Source organism: Phaseolus vulgaris, chromosome 11, assembly GCF_000499845.2.
Source record: "Phaseolus vulgaris cultivar G19833 chromosome 11, P. vulgaris v2.0, whole genome shotgun sequence".
Lineage (NCBI taxonomy): Eukaryota > Viridiplantae > Streptophyta > Magnoliopsida > Fabales > Fabaceae > Phaseolus > Phaseolus vulgaris.
The window spans coordinates 1,099,537-1,115,753 of NC_023749.2; the positions used below are offsets into that span (position 1 = coordinate 1,099,537).

The following is a 16,217-nucleotide window of genomic DNA, read 5'->3' on the forward strand; positions in this document are numbered from 1 at the left end:
TATTATAAAACTATGAATTATATAAAATAACAATAAAAATTTATATTTTTATAAAAAAAATATTTTTCATGATTGAAAAAAAATTTATTTTTTATTTTTATAATCATAATAAAAATTTATACAATAAATTTATTTTTAAAAAAAATTAATATATATTTTTTTTTAAAACTGTGTTGAACCTTAAATTGGACACTTATCATAGAGAATTGTCACAAATGTCGTGAAAGTATGGAAGTGTTGTGAGAATGTCCCTATCTAATACGATACACATTTAAAAAGTGTTTGTTCAAGCCTCGAGCCTGATAGGTCACATTAGATCAATTTCCAACCAAATAGCATAAAATGGCATATATATCATACATAGTTATAAACAAATCATGTTTTCAACACGAAATTGTGTTAATGCAAGCAAGAGTAACATCAGCATTCATAGATCATTTGAAGGAACCATGAAGAGCCAAATTAGGCAGTGAACAATCTGAATTAATACTGAGATCCTTGATGGTTCGGCTTGATTTTACAGGCACTGAAAGGCCCTTAAAGCTTGGAGATCTTTGCTGGTTACCACTGAGCTTTGCCATCCTACAACCACTAAGAACTTCACTGTTAATAGAAGAAGCAATGGATAGCTTCTTCTTGCATGGTGAATAGCTATCAGAGTTCATGTCCACATTCCCCCCTGTCCTTATTTTTGGTGAGCTTGTTGATCTTGCTTTTGCTCTTGCCGATTCTGTTGCAGCCATGTATGCTGGAGTTGCAGGAGAGCTTGAAAATGACTGGTCTTCTCCCACTGAACACTGCCTCCTATGAGGGAAAGATCTTCTTGAACCAAGTGTTGGAGAATCCAATCCTTCAACTGGATTTTGCCTGTTAATACTTCTCACCTTAAGCTGTCTGCTTCCATATTCCTCTCCACCACCAGCATGAGAGCTAAAAACTGAGTCTAAATCTTCAAGTTCTTTACTCTTTGAAAGTTGTGTATCTACCCACTGCTCTAGCCAGTATCTCCATCTTCCATTTACTTTACTTCTTTCTGACTCTGCTGACCTCTGTAGGGTTTCTGTTAGTTAGTATGCAAGCTTTAATGCACAAAAGAGATGTAATATAGACACTGACAAACTGAAACACTGACACATACTTATACGACATGGACATGAAAATACTGACATAGACGACATGAACACGAAAATACGAATAATTTTTAAAATGTAAATAATTTTTAAAATGTAAGATGCGGGAATGAATCTATATATTATAGAATTCAATAAAAATTTATATGTACTAAGTATGTATGTTTCATAATTAATTCAAAAATTTTTAAAATGTAAGATGCGGGAATGAATCTATATATTATAGAATTCAATAAAAATTTATATGTACTAAGTATGTATGTTTCATAATTAATTCAAAAAGATTTGTTCTTTATTTTTTTATTTTTATAATCATAGTAAAAATTTATATAAAAAGTTTAAGTTTTTCTTCTATCCAATAAATATTTTTTGAAAAACATGAACACACATTTTAACAGGAGTATTTAAGTATTTAAGAGGAGTTTCATAACAAAATAACTATGGTAAATACCCATAAAAGAGTAGAAGCTTACTCTATGGTTAAATGAGTATTCTTTTATTCTCTCTCTCTTGAGAACTGTTTCTTTCATGCTTATGCAGGAGGTGTCTAACTCTTCCTTCGATGGAGTGCTGTCATCACACTTTCTTTCACTGTTTGAGTCCATCTGAAACAAGAAAACCATGTTTTAAATTCTAAACTGTACAAGGACAGTAAACAGCAACAGTATAACTGACAAAAAACCAGAATGTGGCTGTAGCAGTTTGATAATTAACAGCTGCAATATAATGATATAGTGTAACCTGTTATGCTCACCCTAATTATCTTGTCTTTTGAATCATGCATCTCTTCATTTTCAGTGTAGTCACATCTCCCTCCAACCATTTGGAGCCTCCTTGCACAGACCTGTGATTGGATACTCACAATGGACTGCAAGGACTTAAGAGTACTCATAGCTTGGCGTCTCACTGCTCTGCCACGAATGATAGCTTGTAGTTTCACTATTCCCTTCAATGCCCTCAAAGCCTTCCTTGCCTGAAATTTCAGTTAGTGAATAGGAGAACACAATGGCAAGGAATAGAGTAAACTGATCTTGGTTTCTTCTTCCACTTATTAGTATCAATTTCTATCACTACTAGTACTTTTTCTTTTTCCAAGTTTCGTTAATTCTTGTTCTCTTTGGAGCTGATTTCTGTAAAATGTTTGAAGAAATATTTTAATTTCTAACAAATTTCAGCTTACTTGATTCACATGTCTATCATTAAGGTCAAGTTTGCATAAAATTCTGCATGAGCACTTATAGGAGAAGAGATAAAGTTAACTTATGTACTCAGTTTTTGTAGAAGTTCTCTCATCTAATGTTAAGTTCATATTTTTCCTAACTTAAGGAGAAGGTTATTTAAAACCGACCTAAATATATTCTGTTTTTTTTTCCTAATTACTCTGAACTCATCAGTGAGGAATTTAGCAATATAGTTAAAGATTATGCAAAGAGTTCTTAAGGTGACACAAATCAAACAGAATGGCTTGGAAAAACTCACCAGGTAACCCCTAAATGCAGTTTGAATTCTGATGACTGCAGCAGATTCTTGAATGGCCCTCTTGCACTGGTGTGTGAATTGAGGAGAAGCATTACTAGTTTTGAGAGGTTGAGATTCTTCTGACTTTTCTTTGCACAGAAGGGCAGATTGTGAGACCCCAGTGAGACGAACAACCTCAGCAGCAGCATGTGCAGCAGTGACAGCAGCTTCAGCAGCAGCTGCTGAGGCAATGGCCACTGTTAAAGCATGTTTGCTCTGTTCTTCCTCTGCTTCTCTTAGTGTTTTCTCTTTTGATGGAAGTGGAGCTGTAATTGAAGGTAATCTCTTGCTCTTTAGCCTTCCAAATATCCATTTCCTTCTTTTCTCCTTCAGAAAAAAAAAAATTCCGCCTCAAAATCCAAGTCAGAAGAAATATTGATATTAGCCTTTCAGAAACTCACACAAAAACTAAGTTTTTGTGAGTTTTCTTAGACAGACTAATATCAATAATATCTCTTGTAGTGTTAAAAAGCAAACTTCAGACTTACCTTATCTTGTGAGGGATGTGTGTCCCTTAAGAAGAGCCTCTTCACCAGACTAAACCAGCTCTTCTTCTTGGCCATTTAACAATACCACATGGGTCAGCTTCAATATCTGTGATCTGAAAAATTGCCCATAAGCATACCCTCTTCTACACAAGATATCTTGGTATGTGGTTATCTAAATCTAAACCTTTTGAAGAGTGGATGTGTGAAACGTACGATTGGTTGGTGGCGAGGCATTGATTTAAGTAATGTAATTGTACAACTAAAACGTTAGACGTGTCCAAAAAGACGAAACAGTTTGCAGAACTTGTCGTAGATTTAGATTCTTATATGAATAAGTAGTGACAGCAAAGTCCAAACACATGTACACGACTCAGAACCTTGATTTCTGAGCAAAATTAAGCATGAATGCACACAAACCAAGATAGTTGGGATAATAAATTAGGAATGTAATGCAGATTTGGAGAGAGATCCAAGTTAATTACGTACCCATTTTCTGGAATCCCATAAAAAATAGTAGAGCCACCGTTTCAGAAAGCTTGGTGCATGGGAACAAGTGCATTAAAGTCAGATGGAATAGCCTTGGAACCAGCAAACATTCTTTATAATATCAGTCACCCAAACCAAGAATGTGGAACTTTGGGAGGGTTTCATCAGTGAATGTGCACAAATTCCAAGACTCTTTCCTCTAGAGGAGCAGAAATTCCTATTCCTAGCTAGCACTGAAAACCTCTTGTGGAGTGGATATGACTTTTATGTGGGTGCAGCTGCAATCATTCTTAGTTTCCCTCTTCCTCAATCTTCATGATGAGTTTCTCCTGTTCCAAAATGTGGGGTCTCCAAGAGAAAGTAATGCTCAAGATAAAAGCATAGCCACTTTGTTTTCATTGGGAGAGCCAAGAGCCATTCCTCTTGAGCTTTTCATTTTCTCTCCCATCTCTCTTTTTTCCAACTGTAGCAGACATGTTCATATGTCTGTTGGGTTTGAAATGTCAGCACTGCCCCTTATTCACCCTTGATATCATCACTGAATAACAAGCAATAGAGACTACCCTTCATTTTTGTATGTGCTAGTCAATTAGCTGAGGAATTGTAGGGTCAATACCTCATGTGGTATATGTATGACTACATATACTAACTTGTTATAGAAAAATAGAGATAGAGATCTCAAAATATATATGTAAAGTAACTATGCATTCAGAATCTGTTTCAGTATATAATATGTGATTCATGATAAGAAGAAAGGATAGTTATCTTTTCAAGGAAAAAATTGAAATTTTGAATAAATAGATGGAATTGTAAACTGATGTAAATTGTTAATATATTACTTTTCATATGTGATTTATGATAAGAAGAAAGGGTATTTGTTTTTCATGTAAAAAACTAAAATTTTAGATAAATAGATGAAATTGTAGAATATATGACTTCTGATATGTATATGACATTTGTATGGCATTGCTTTGCAGTAGTTGTGATGTGTTTGAATCATACAAGTTTGGCCTAAACATAAATTGAGTTTGGTTTGTGAATGTATGTAAAAGGAAATGTGAAATAATCTCACTTGATTTCTTACATCCTGAACAGGTAGGCATGTGTTGAGAGTAGTCACATCAAGTACAGAGATATGAAGGTGTGAATATATGTACTATCAGCATTATTAGAAATGTAGTATGACAGTGTTAGAGAAGCATTGGGAGACATTGTTGACATTGTTACAGGTAGGAGTGGGGAAGTGCATAATTGAGAAGTGTGGAGAGTGGACACATAATGTGCAAAGGGTAGGGAATGTGGGGAAAAAAACAAAGAAGATTTGGTTGATAAGGAGGGAAGACAGCTGTAAAAGGACCCAAAAGGAGGAATTGTCATAATACATTCTCACCTCATCTTTTGAAAATGAGTGAAGTGAAGTGAAGAGAGAGAGGGTTTGGTTTGGTTGTGGGTAGAGAAGCAAAAGGAGAAAGTGTGACACAAGAGTTTACTCAAAAAACAAGTGTTGGGTGGTGATGAAAAAAGATGGTTGTCTAGTGAAAAATAGACTAATCAAACAGGTTTTGTTAGCCTTGTCTATCAACAACAACTCTAACGGTGCAGCATTAAAATCAGAGGTTTTGGAGACACCACATTTCAGAAACTATAGAGATCAGAACATGGCGAGGAACAAGCAATGTTCAATGAAAACGAAATATGAGTACCTATTTAATACAGACACGAACACGAAAACTGATTTTAACATAGTACAGACTCAAACACTTCCACACATATAAGTCTTTAAAAATATAAAATAGATTTTGATATGGTACAGACTCAGGAAAACTGATTTTAACATAGTACAGACTCAAACACTTCCACACATATAAGTCTTTAAAAATATAAAATAGATTTTGATATGCTACAGACTCAGACACTTCAACACATATAAGTCTTTAAAAATATAAGACACGAAGATACATATCTATATATTATATAATTATAAATTATATAAATTAACAATCAAGATTTCTGTAAATAAATATATCTAAATTTTTTCTTTTTTACATAAAGATGTTTTTCATAATTCAAAATAATATTTTCATTATTTTTATAATCATAATAAAAACTTATATAATAAATTTATTTAAAAAAAAAATTAATATATTTATTAATTCTAAAATTATATTAAAACTGTGTTAAAATTATAAAATAAAAAAATATTGTTTTAATTGAATATGAAAATGTCAGAGGGTGTGTCCGAGTCCATTACATGTGTTAGATAAGAAGTGTGTTTCACACACCCCTTCTTACTTACTTCCACCAAATCTCCTTCTTTAATACTTTTATTTTATTTTTTATGAAGAATTAAATTGCTAAAATTACTCCTACTTTGTGATAGTGTTAATATCAAGTAATTTATTATATATTTTTAAAAATAATAATTAAATAATAAATTATTTCCTTTCTGTATATAATTACACATCTGTGTATAATTACACAAAAAGTAAAGTAAGATTTATATGTTACAATAAATGTAAAACAGATAATTAACTGAATGAGATATTTTCCACCAGTTACAGAAATTAATTATTTAATTTTAACTTTATTATAGGCTTTTCTTTTTACTTTTTTTAGTGGTAATATTTTAAGATATTAAGATATACCGAGGTAAGATCAAACTATTAAGAATATTATATTTTAAAATTTTAATATATTAAAAAAATAAGGTAGTCCCTTCAACAAAGTTAAAATAATAAATATATTTTTTAATATTTAAATAATTATATTAATTAATAATCAGAAAAAAAGGATGAAGTATATCATCTCTTGCGTGAGTATTATTTATTTACATTTTTTCTTTTTTTGTTAGCATTTATAATTTATTTATTTTTACCTCTTTTAATAGTTATATATACTTTTTCGAACAAGATTAACTTGACAATTATGGAAAAAAAAATAGGGACTAAAATAGTGTTTGGCCTTAATTTTTAAGGTTTTTTTATGAAGAAAAAGCGAGCCAAACAATTTTTTTTTCAAAAGATAACAACGAAAAAGTAGTTTTAAAAATAGGGAAAAACAATGTTTGAGAAAAATATATAATTTATATTCTGTTATACATTATTTAATTCTGTATGATAAAATTAGTTAGAAATATAAGATATTTTAGTTAGAACAACAACAGAAAAATGTTGTTAAAGGTATTTTATGTCATAATGTTGAAGATGTTTCAAATTTAAGAAATACAATAAGATTTAATACAATTAAGATAATAACACAAATAGCTTTTCGTCTGATTCTATTGGAAGAAAAATAATCACCAACATGAAATTTTTTCGAAACTCAACAAATTTAATATTCTATTCGACATATAGAATATTTTACTCCAAGTATAAAATATCAAAATAAAATAAATAACAAATTCGTTCACAATAAATAAATAAATATATATATATATATATATATATATATATAAAATAACAACCTCAAATTTCCTCTAGGATGAGTTCAACCCCATTGTTTGGTTTTAAATACAGTAGCCTGCCATACAGTGATTCTGAGCATGTCCTTACCTTTACTTTTCTCAAGTCACTCAAAGACCAAAGTTCATTTGGGAGTTCTTCTAAGATTTCACAATCCTGGATGACCAGGCTTTGAAGCCTTAACATTCCACCATTGCCTAATTTCCATTTCTCAAGTTTCAATCTTTTCATTTTAAACACTTCCAATTGTGAGAAGCTGCCTTCCACACAATTCAGGTTAAAGGAATCCCCCTCATAACATCTATCTCCCGTAAGTCTCAAAATTTTGAGTTTGGTGAGATTTCCCAAACCATTCATCCCCTCATCACTAATGCAACCAATCTCTAACAACTCTAACTCCATAACGTTTGGAGGAAATGTGAGTGCATAGGTCAGAAGGTAAAAAACATAGTTAATCATTAAGGAAGTTAGACAATTGAACTGCCCTAGGCTTTGCAATAGTTCTTGCGGCTTGCAACCTTTGTCATACTCATACCAGAGGACAATCTCTAACTGACTCAAATGACTTGATTGTTGTAGGCTTTGCAACAATTTGGTTAATTCACCATCTCTGTATTCAGAAGTCACATACAACCTTATCATCTTAAGATTGGGGAATGTTCCTTTCTTTATCAGAGATGTTGCTTGTCTGTTGACTACGAAGCCAGAGATGGTTTGAAGATTCCACATCTTCTCATCTGATCCTGAACAACTGCCTCGTAGCTTGATACGCCCTTGTGCATTCAAATGCCTTAAATGTTTAAGTTTCCACATTTCGACTGGGAAAGAAATTTCAGTCACATACCTCCAATAACTTAGGTCTATGATTTGTAGATTCCAAAGGTGAAGTATTGAAGATGGAACAAATGTAAAATCAGGTGTTGCTTCAATTCTCAAGTACCTTAAGTGGATAAAGTTCCCAAAATTAGAAAGGGTGGTAAGGCGGGTTGGTCCAAGCTCCAACACTCGAACCAATTTGAAGTCTTTTGAAAGCCATTTCCACTGCTTCCCAGTACCAAAGTCATCTTGGCCAAATAAGAACAGGGATCGGATACATGAATGATCATTGTTGCTCGAAGAAATGTAATGACCCACCTTACAGTGAATGGATAGTCTACGAGGTTTTGTCGGGATTAGAGTGTTATTGTCTGTGCAAATTTCAAAAACTTTGTCCTCTTTGCTCTCTGATATGCAGAGGTCTCGAAGAAGATCATGAACGTGAACATTTCTATTAGTCTTCCCTTTTGCTTTTTGGACCAAACTACGATCGATGAGCTCATACAAGTAGTCTTCAGCAACTTCATCTGGGTCTCTATTCCCTGTATCTTGTATAAAACCCTCCGCAACCCATTTTTGCAATAATGGCGTAACAGGGATTTGAAAGTCTTCAGGAAATATCCCAAGATAGAGAAAGCATGGTTTTAATCTCCTTGGCAAGTTGTCATAGCTGAGTTTGAGAACTATATCCTTCACCTGGGTCTCATCTCGAGTGAGATACCAATTAACATGACCCACCACTTTTGACCATTCTCTATGAGATTTTTCCTTGTAGGCTAGAAGTCCTGCTAAGACAATGATGGAGAGCGGCAAACCACGACAACTTTGAACCATTTGCTTTCCAAGAGTCTCCAAATCAGAAGGGTAGTCTTCACCTCTAAACACTTTTCTGCAAAACAACTCCCAACTTTCTTTTTCATCCAGGAACTGGAGATGGTAAGGAAGATCATGGGAAGTATGCAGTGCCACCTCTTTCAAACGACTAGTGATCAATACTCTGCTGCCTCTGTTGTTGTCCGGAAAAACATCTTGCACCTCGTCCCAATCTTGCCTTTTCCACAGGTCATCTACCACCACAAGATATGTTCTACTCTCCAAGCTGTTTCGCACCAGTTTCTTCAGCTCCTCCTCACTCAAGCTACTATTGTCTTGAGTGCTTTTCTTTCCTTTCTTCTTGCCTCTGCATTGTTGTTCAAAATTTGGCATCAAATGCTTAAGAAGGCCAAGCAAAAGCTCCCTAACTCTGCACTCGTTTGACACATAAACCCACGCTCGACACTCGAAGTGTTGCTTCACCTCGTTGCTGTTATAGACCTTCCGGGCAAGGGTGGTCTTGCCCAATCCCCCCATGCCAATGATAGAGACAACTTTACGATTTGAACCACCTTCCAAGAGTCGTTTGATGATATCCTTGGAGTCATCGACAAAGCCAACCACATTTTCTTCCTCTACATCTCTTCTTAGCTTGTGTAATGATTGCGCCCTTTCCTTCTCCTCCTCCTCTTCTGCTGCAGATTGATTATTGATTTCTTTGAAAGCATCATATTTGTCCTTGTTTTCGCGTATTTCGTTGAGAGTGGTTTTGATCTTGTCTATTTTGTCGGCTACGTGGTGAAGCAACCTTGCTTGGGCAAAGCCACGGAGCATCCTCCCCAGTATGGTTCTCCTCTTGTAAATGGCAACTTTGGCTACGAAAGTGTCGATGACATCCTCAGCTAGGTGGGCCACATCTCTGATTTGGTTCACCACTGTATTTTCAATTCCCTTCTTTCTCTTTGAGGTATTGAGAAGGTCGTTGATCATTTGAAGCTCGTTCTGAAGGGACTGGACTCTGTCCTCCACGCCATACAGCAAGTTAGCTTCGTGTGCCACAAGCTGGGATAAGTGATCCAAAACAAAAGTAACTACACTGTCTGGCATTACACTGTCTGCCATTACAGCATAGACGTGCCTGCAGATTTTGATCTGTGCTTAGATAATGTGTTTGTGGTTGGTGATGGAAGAAGAGGAAGAATGATTTACTAAGGAAGAATGAAAAAACAATGGAAGGAGAACTTGATTGTATAGCTTGCAGCCACACACTAAAGAATATATAATGGAAAGTGGTTGCCATTGACTTTGCGTCAACCATGAATACGGTTGGAATATTTATGATGATACAACATTTAATTGCATAATAACACCTTCCACTCATTTAATTGCATATTGCTCTGTGGCATTGCAACAGTCCAATTTCAATATTTTTATTTATTTAATATTAGTAAAACTTTCTCTTCCAATATGAAATAAATATAAAGACAGATGAGTAGACATAGCAGGAAGGTGCCATGTTACTCAGCAATATGAAATTAAATGTTTCATAAATATTCCAACAACTTTTAAACTACATTCAAAATGGAATTAAATGTTTCATAAATATTCCAACAATTTTTAAACTACATTCAAAATAGAATTAAATGTTTCATAAATATTCCAACAACTTTTAATGGAAGGTTTGTAACAACGTGTTTTTTTTTAAAAAAAAAACACCAACATGAACCTTATCCCCCTGCACCACAATACCTCTTTTATTTTTTTTCTCTTTCTCTTTCTCTTTCTCTTTCTTTTTCTCTTTCTCTTTCTAAATCTTTCCCTTCTCTCTTAATTTTCCCCTCCCAATCTTCATCTATTTTAGAATTTGATCGGATCACGTTGTAGCTGGCGAGTTAAAGACCATTTCTACCCGATCAGATTTTCAAACAGAGTAAGTTCATTTTTACTCTAAATATCCTTTGTTCTCTGTTTTTTCTTAGGATTTAGTCATCAATCTTGGTGGGGTCAGTTGAGAAGTTTAACCCTCTCAACTTATTCTACTATATACTAAATTTTGTTCTGTTTGGATAATTTGCATTAGGCCCGTAAATCTTGAAGCTTATCCAAACGGTGGGGAATAAAATTCTAAAAGTTGCTTGAAAAGCAAGCAATTGAGGTAAGGGAAGCTAAATTTAATTTTTTATAGCACCCTAGGATAGAAGATCTGAATGCGGAAGGGACGTGGTCCCAATATTGATTTTCTCGTGCAGGGGTGTTATTTGTTTATATATTATTTAAACTTTATAAATATTATATTTTGATAGCTTGAGAGTTAAATATTGTTTTTGACGTTGAAAAAGTTCTGGAATGATATGAATTTTTAAATGTTATGTGATTGAATGATATGTATTATATGCGGATGATGTAAATTGTATGAAAGTGATGTCATACATTTGGGATAATGTATGAGTTGTTGTTTGATGGTACGTTAAGTATGAAAAGCCTATGTTTAACGGAGATCCTCTGGCTTCACTAATGATCTAAGTCATGTAGACTAAGATATTAGGTGGTGAGAAGCTGAGAGGGAGTTCATACACACCGGGTCCCACTGTAGACACTCGGTATTGGATGTTTGAACTTACCCTGATCCTTTCTATTAGATTCGCTGGTAATCTTTGGGTCAGGTGTTAGTCTCTGGTAGGGACATACTTAATGAGTCTTCCGGAAGATGAAGTGGGATTGAAATGAAATCCAATGATTGTGATTGAAAATAGATCCATGTGTGGTCTATATGAATGATGAAATTGATATTGAAATTTTACATGACAACATTTAAAGTAATGTTTATAAATGATTTGTTTGGTTGGTTCTTTTTGTAAGAATTAGATATGATATGCAATTTCTTTTCACTAGCTTACCCTTGCTTTTCTTGCTGTGTTTAAACTGCGATGACTGTACTATGTACACGAGCAGATGATCTTACAGGTATCTGAGGATCAAAAGAGTTTTAAGGCGTTGATTTTGAAACTTATATTGTAAATATTTGTATTTCTATATGTCCTAATCATGTATTAAGAATGTTTTGAAAAACTTTATGCTTGTATAGAAATAAGTAGAATCTGTATTGTAATAGTTAGATGTATTTTTCCGGGGTGTTACAAGGTTGGTTGAACCGTATTCATGGTTGACGCAAACTCAGTGCAAAAATAAAACCAGATATTTTACCAAAAATATCTTAATTTAAACTAAAAATTATTTCCCTTGATCTTCTTCTCCTCTTGCATTCATTTATTTACATATCTAAAACCATATAATACTAGTTCGTTCATTATCATTTTCTCATTTATAATTTTATATCTAAACAATTCAAAAATATGATATTTGTTAAGAGACTATTTTAAATATAAAATTTTATCCACTAATTTAGTAAAACAATTATGTATAACTTTCCATAAAAATTTTAAAAATATAAAAATTATTTATATGTATAATTGTCATTCTATAAAAAAAAATTCCATTTATATACTCATTCCAACTTTTTCTCAATTTCAACTCTTATAAAAGTAGAACTTTATCTTCCAATTTAAATCTTTTTTTTATTTACATATAAGTATTTGTATTGCATTCTTTTTCTGAATTATGATTTTTTACAACAATTTTTAGATTATTATTTTTATTATTATATATGATTGTTCGATAAATAAAATAAAGCTTTTTTGAAAAAAAATTAGGATGTATACATATAGTGTTAAATCAACACCTTGCTTCTCTTAAGTTTTTTTAATTTTTAAACCTTTTTTTTTAAATATGCAACACTCAAATATGACTCAAATATGACTTAAGAGAGAGTTTGTGTAGTAAATAATTATTTATATGAGGTTAAAATTACAGAAAAGCTTCATTCACAAAACAAATCTAAACTGAGGTTTAAAACCGAATTTTGAACGGAGTTTTATATTTTTATTTAAAAATATTAAAAAATAGTTTTAAATTTTCAAAATAAAAAATATCATCTTAAAAAAGAAATATTTTAAATAAAATTATGAAAAAATATATGTTTTAAAAATAAAAATTTAGAAAGATAATTATATTGAAGAATAATATTTTAATTAAAAAAATAAATTTTTACCTCTTTAAATAGTGATATATACTTTCTCGAACAATATTTTCATATTTTCTTGATAGTAGTGAATACTTCCAATTTGATATAAGACATAGTAAAATAGCGTGGTTTTGAATTTTAAGACTTTTTTTATAAGAAAAACCCGATCGAAACATTTTTTTTTTCAAAAATAAAAATGAAAAAATTAGTTTTAAAAATAGGAAAAAGGAAAGGTTAAGAAAATATATAATTTATATTTTATTATGTTTAAACAAAATAACTTGTAAAAAGATAAGGAAATTGGGAGAAATGATATCCAAATATATATTATGAAAGTTTTTGCAATAAATAATTTAAAAAGACTTGGGGTCAACAGTTATTGTTTTATATTTTTCCTTTTATTTTGAGTCAACCATGAATAATCTTCAACTCAACCTTCCACTCATCACTTATTTAACTGCACCTTCCTGCTATGTGCCAAATTGCCAGAGAATATATATTATTTTCTATTTAGAAATTTATAAATTTCATTTATTTTAAATTTTTATTTATATATTACATTAAATAAGTCACCGTATTTATTTATTTAGGATTTTGAATAATTTTGAAATTCAACTTACTTTGAATTTTTAAGTAGAAAATTAAATAATTTAGATTTTATATTTATTTAAGATTTTAAGATTTTATTTCTTTGAAATTACTAGTAGAAAATAAAACAATTTAGAATTTGTATTTGTTTAGGATTGTGGAAAATTTAGAAATTTTATTAATTTTAGATTTTTATCCTATAATGAAATTAAATAATTTAGGATATGGATAAATTTTGAAACTTGAAAATTTTCAGAATTTTACTGATTTTTAATTTTATTTAAAAATGATATTATAAGTAGAAAATAAAATAATTTCAGAGTTTTTATTTAATTAGGATTTTTACCAACTATAGAAATTTTATTTATTTGAGTTTTATTTATTTTTGTATGACATAAAATAAGTTAGGATTTGTGTTTATTTAGAATTTTTTATATTTTAGATTTTTTTTTATTATTATTTAGAATAATTTAAAAAAATTATTTATTTCAAATATTTTCTTGTAAATCTTTATTTAAATATGAAATTTAATAATTTAAGATTTATATTTACTTATAATTTTAAATAATTTAGGTATTTTATTTTTTGAATTTTTTATTTAAGTATGATACTGAATAATTTATTATTTGTAATTTTTTAAAATTTTAAATAATTTAGGAATTTTTATTGAAATTTTTTATTTAAGTATGATATTAAATAATTTAAAATTTGTATTTATTTAGGATTTTGAATAATTTAGAAATTCGATTTATTTTAGATTTTATTTAATTAAAATATTAAATTATTTAGATTTTGTATCTATTTAGGATTTTGAAATTTTAAAAAAATATTATTTATTTATATAGGAAATAAAATAATTTAGGATTTATATTTATTTAGAACTTGAAAAAATATAGAAGTTTAATTAATTTAGATTTTTATATTAGAATGTCATTAAATATAATTTTAGAATTTTATTGATTTTCAATTTTTATTTAAGAATGATATTAAATTTTTTGGGACTTATATTTTTTAGGATTTTAAAAATTTACAAAATTTTATTTACTTTTAATTTTTATTTAAGTAGGAAATAAAATAGTTTAAGATTTTGTATTTATTTAGGATTTTAAAAAACTTAAAAAAAATTATTTATTTGATATTTTTATTTAAAAATAATATTAAATTATTTAGAATATGTATTTATTTAAAATTTTGAATAATTTAACATTTTAAAATGATAGAAATTTTATTTATTTTTGATATTTTTATTTAAGTATGTCATAAAATAAGTTAGGCACCGGAGAAAGCAATGGCTTGTAGCTTGCAACCACACACTAAATGATATCCAAATAATTTAAAAAGACTTGGGCTCAAGAATTGTTGTTTTATATTTTTCCATATATATGTGCCAAATTGATATATATATATATATATATATATATCTTACCAATTTCTTATCACTCATAATAATAACGTAATAAAAATTAGAATATGATAATCAAATGACTTTAATTTAGTGGTTAGAGGTATCCTGGTTAGTGGTCCTAAGTTTAAGTCTCACCTACAACAAAATGGTAATAATAATAGATTGTAATAATTAGAAATAATAATTGTAAATGATTAATAATATTTTTAATATTAATAATAATTAATAACACTAATAATTACCGACAAAAGATTTTATTGGTAAATTTACCGATAGAATATTTTTCGTCAATAAATTTACCGACAAACATATTATTTATAAATTTTTATCTGTCGTTTTTTCATCGGTAATGTATACTTGTTGACGGATTTTTGGTCTTACCTATGGATTAGACCGTTGATTATATGTTTTTTTTTTAGTATGTGAAACTTTTATCACTAGTCCATTCATTTCTTACTTTTAAACTAAATAATCTTAAAGTTGCTAACAATCTTGTGAAGTTATTGAATACTGGATAATTGTTTCTCCAAATCAAGCATAAAAGAATCATACACATGTATTCTTCCAAAATTTTGTTACCACCATCATGTATCCTTTCCTTTAAATTATCGTTTATCCCTTCTTTAATATTTTTTATCGTCAACATAATTTGAGTGACTAATATTTTTTCGTGTCGTATACGTATTGTATAACTCTTAACAATATAAAAGATAAATCGATGATAATTATAATATCCCAACTATTATATGAATAATTGTTATTTGATTCTTTGATTTCTTGAAATTATATCATGCTTGTTATGATGTGTTGTTAGGATTTGTTGTAATTTTTTTCTTTTGTTTGCATTGTATTCCTTTTATATCTTGTGAGTCCATAAAGTGTTTTTCCAGGAATGCAAAAGGATGAGTGTGGCGGTATTTGATGATCATATATTTACTCATACTTAATAGCTTTAATCATAGATGTCTTTGACTAAAATCATGTATAACTCTACTATTTTAAGTAAGAATCATCTAACTGGGTTTATTTGGACCTTAACTATTATTTATGATAATATTGTAATTTAGTCCCAGTAGACGGTCCAATGCTTCTCAGAGTTCATTGGATGGTCTAATAAGAGCGTTTGCTAAAGAGTTTTAAGGAAGTTTTTATCTCTACAAGTGGGTTGAATATGCGAAAGTCCAAGTTGCTTATTTGAATCAAAGAGAAAAAAAAAATCTTAAGGGAAGAATTAGAGAATAAAATCTAATATATCATAAACAGAATTGGAAGCAAATCTTTTGCAAAATACAAAGAAACATAGTTCATGACGAAAGTGAAAATAAAATTTAGGAATTCTGAAAAGTTAAAAACTTAAAAATCGAAGCAATATCTAAACTGAAATATATTTTTGAGATCCTTGAAACAAAGAAACCTACAAAAGGATGTAAG

General features: G+C 30.0%; 2 protein-coding genes and 2 long non-coding RNA genes across 5 annotated transcripts; 2 read left to right on the forward strand and 2 right to left on the reverse strand.

The window, feature by feature from the left end:
- Positions 1–321: 321 nt before the first annotated feature.
- LOC137819353 (protein IQ-DOMAIN 11-like) lies at positions 322–4,757 on the reverse strand. 2 transcript variants are annotated; one of them, XM_068623178.1, is made up of 6 exons: positions 3,623–4,757; positions 3,137–3,242; positions 2,610–2,975; positions 1,885–2,103; positions 1,604–1,735; positions 322–1,049 (listed from the first exon to the last, which is right to left on the reverse strand). In XM_068623178.1, exons 2-6 carry the CDS (start codon positions 3,209–3,211, stop codon positions 435–437), a joined length of 1,407 nt encoding a protein of 468 aa, XP_068479279.1. In that variant the 5' UTR covers positions 3,212–3,242; positions 3,623–4,757; the 3' UTR covers positions 322–434. The 2 variants fall into 2 exon arrangements, with proteins under 2 accessions (XP_068479279.1, XP_068479270.1); XM_068623169.1 differs by having other exon boundaries at positions 3,137–3,249; positions 3,623–4,755.
- On the forward strand, positions 2,744–5,248 carry LOC137819365 (uncharacterized). The gene is made up of 2 exons (XR_011082280.1): positions 2,744–2,926; positions 4,718–5,248. It is a non-coding gene; the product is annotated as an uncharacterized lncRNA (long non-coding RNA).
- Positions 5,249–6,870: 1,622 nt separating this feature from the next.
- On the reverse strand, positions 6,871–9,988 carry LOC137822308 (disease resistance protein RPP13-like). Its single transcript, XM_068627197.1, has one exon. The coding sequence runs from the start codon at positions 9,832–9,834 to the stop codon at positions 7,087–7,089; it is 2,748 nt and encodes a 915-aa protein (XP_068483298.1). The 5' UTR covers positions 9,835–9,988; the 3' UTR covers positions 6,871–7,086.
- A 449-nt stretch (positions 9,989–10,437) lies between these two features.
- On the forward strand, positions 10,438–11,827 carry LOC137826186 (uncharacterized). The gene is made up of 3 exons (XR_011083428.1): positions 10,438–10,642; positions 10,793–10,867; positions 11,665–11,827. It is a non-coding gene; the product is annotated as an uncharacterized lncRNA (long non-coding RNA).
- The last annotated feature ends 4,390 nt before the right edge of the window (positions 11,828–16,217 follow it).